The 3,083-nt window shown below is 32.5% G+C and overlaps 1 protein-coding gene across 1 annotated transcript; it reads right to left on the bottom strand.

Annotated features, from left to right (window-relative positions):
• Nucleotides 1-2: 2 nt before the first annotated feature.
• Nucleotides 3-1,436, bottom strand: LOC100572144 (KRAB-A domain-containing protein 2-like; the record flags this gene model as incomplete). The annotated part of the gene is made up of 3 exons (XM_029492521.1): nucleotides 1,309-1,436; nucleotides 1,062-1,172; nucleotides 3-908 (listed from the first exon to the last, which is right to left on the bottom strand). Coding segments are annotated over exons 1-3 (1,145 nt in total), but the record flags the coding sequence as incomplete, so codon positions are not given.
• Between the last annotated feature and the right edge of the window lie 1,647 nt (nucleotides 1,437-3,083).

Raw genomic sequence — 3,083 nt, 5'->3', positions numbered from 1 at the left:
ACGTTGAATTTGTATTTTTTGCTTGATCGCATAATTGGCAAATAATTTCATTATTTTCAGCAATCTCCGATAGTGGCAAATCCACATCAACTTTACAAATGCTGCAGGCAATTGAGCGTTTTTTAATTTCCTTTATCTGAGATATATGTTCGAGATCTTCTTCTGTTGTTAATTTTTTCAATAGATCAGATGGCAAATTTGATGTACTTAGTCCAATTTTTGGGTCATTTCCAAATAAAGCCTTATAAGGGCTACGTCCAATTGTTCGATGAAATGAACTATTTTTTTGGAATTGAACAAAATTTAATCCAACGCTCCACTTCTTGGATTTATTATCAGCCATCCATGTTCGTAACATGTGTTCTATATCCTGATTAGACCTCTCAATACTTCCCTGACTTTGAGGATGTCTAGGGCGACCATGTACGATAACACATTCTGGCCAAAGGTCTTTAAGTTCGTTGATTACTGAATTTACAAATTCACGGCCATTGTCACTCTGTAATATTTTTGGAGCTCCAAATGTCAACAATATAGATAGTAACTCATTAGCAACTTCGGTTGCTCTTTTACTTTCTAATGGTCTTAGAATTACAAATTTTGTCGCATGGTCTTGGTAATTTAGTATCCATTTAAATTTGCCATCTGGTACCGACTGAAAATCCACCAAGTCAATTTGTGCTCTTTCATTAAAATCTGCAGTTGTGATAGGTTTTATTACAAGTTTCCTATTCATTGGTTTTTTACAATTGCACGTTTCACATACTGTTAAAAAAATATCAATTGGTGGTCTTGGTACATAATACGTATCATGTAACGCATTCCGTAATTTTACATTACCACCATGGCCTGTCCTAATATGAAATTCTTTAATTTTATCAAAAAGGTCTTCATAACACACCAAATACCTAAATTGAAAATAAAAATGTTATTATTTTATACAAAAAAATTATATTGTAAAAATATTCTAGAATAATTAATTATAATTAATTCTGAATAACTGATTGGATAATAATTTAAAAAAACTTTTTTATATTAGCTAAAATATTATATTAATTTACCTTATTTTTTCATCAGCTGCATTTTGTTTGTGTATTAAAAACTTTTCTTCTGCAACACTTAATACATCATACGTAGATAGTAGATAGTATTGTCGTCGATCTTTTTTACCACTGTTAGAATAAATAATAATAAAAAATATTACAATTTGTATCAATTATCGAGTAGTTTTTTATTGTTGTTTAAACGTGTTAAAATTGATATTTGATTTAATTAAGTAAATTTTTATTTAAGTCCAAAATTACTTACGTTTTGATTTTAGCCATTTCTATTTCAGCAATCATCTGTAATTGAACATATTTAGGGAACGGTTTTTTTTTAGATTTCAATTTATAATATTCATCTAGCTTTTCATAAAATACGTTCTTTTCTTCCATTTTTATTAAAAGTTGATATATGAAATAATAAATAGGTACACGTATAAACTGCAAACACAATAGTAACTGTGTTATACACAAACACTCACTAAATGTTATTTTTTGAACAACTTAGGAGTTACATAGGTATCCGTCAACTGTCAACTGAATATCCGATAAAGAAACATTCATATGATATCGGATGTGGAATTACCGAAATTAAATTTGATATCTCTCTAATAGCCTCATATAATATAGATTACGGATAAAGCATTATTATTATCATCATTGATATTTAAAAGTATGCTTTGTAACAGTCAATGTCATAATCAATCGTGAAAAATAAAATAAAAATATTTTTGTTAAAATATAATTATAATAGGTGGTTAAATATTATAATTATAGTTAATTTCATGAATATTTTATAACACTTAATATAGGACATAGGTAACACTGTTGTTTATAAAATATAATATACGTATGGTTTATGAAAAATAAAATAAAAATATAATGTAATATGATATAATTTATTGACTATAATTGCTATATTTTTGTGTATAAAACAATATAGAAAATTACCTATATAGTAATCAATCGTGAAAAATTAAATATAATATACGTATAAATGTATAATGATAGAACAATAGAACAATAGAACCTTATAAGATTTAATGATTATATGAATTCTTTGTATGGAAAGTCTTGTTCGCTTGGCGTACTTGGTTTTGGTAAAATGTTATTAAATTTTAAAAAGGTGTCAATAAGACCTCGGATAATAAGACTACAGGTGACAATAAGACCAACGAGATGACAATTAGACCAAGCGGTCTTATTGTCCCCAGTTTTTGTAAAACTGAATTGAGACAATAAGACCAAAAGTTTAAAAAGGGTGACAATAAGACCGCGAAGCCTTATTGTCCCCAGTTTTTATAAAACGGAATTGAGACAATAAGACCACAGGTTGAAAAAAGGTGACAATAAGACCGCGTGGTCTTATTGTCCCGAGGTCTTATTGTCCTTTTCCCAACAGTCGTCTAGAACGGACGTTGATATAGTCTCTCCCGGTACTCCCTACGCCGCCGGCCATCACGTGTCGAGAACGCCGAGCCGTCGCCGCCGCCGTCCATCAGAAAAGGTCGTCCGAGCCGAAGCTGCCGCCGTCCGATACACTGTGCCGTAGTCACTTGTCCGCCACCGTGAGTTGAGAACGCCGAGCCGAAGCCGCCGCCGTCCAAACCACGTGTCTGCCGACCTGTGTGCGAGTTGAGAACGCCGAGCCGTAGCTGCCGCCGTCCAACCATCTACCACCGTCTGTCGAGAACGCCGAGCCATAGCCGCCGCCGTCCGATCATTCACCTGCCTGTTGCCGGAAGAAGTGAACTTGCAATCACGAACCCGCGAAAGCAAACCGTGAGTTATATGTTCACGCTGTTCCCCCCCCCCTTTTTTCGATGTAAACCCACATCATAGACTATTTTATATGTACACTCGTAAGAGTAATAAATCAATTTAAAAGAAATACTGTAATACATATGTTGAAATTGTATCTGTATAAATGAATTCACATAAGATGATGGAATTAACGTACAAAATACATATTGCAAAACACAAGCGTTTAAGTTTTCAATAATTTTCACGATAGTCAAGAATAGTACAATTGATTGTTCC

This window comes from Acyrthosiphon pisum, unplaced genomic scaffold (genome assembly GCF_005508785.2).
Source record: "Acyrthosiphon pisum isolate AL4f unplaced genomic scaffold, pea_aphid_22Mar2018_4r6ur Scaffold_21613;HRSCAF=24403, whole genome shotgun sequence".
Lineage (NCBI taxonomy): Eukaryota > Metazoa > Arthropoda > Insecta > Hemiptera > Aphididae > Acyrthosiphon > Acyrthosiphon pisum.
The sequence above is the reverse complement of the archived record's forward strand: the minus strand, read 5'-3'. Positions and strand labels throughout refer to the sequence as shown.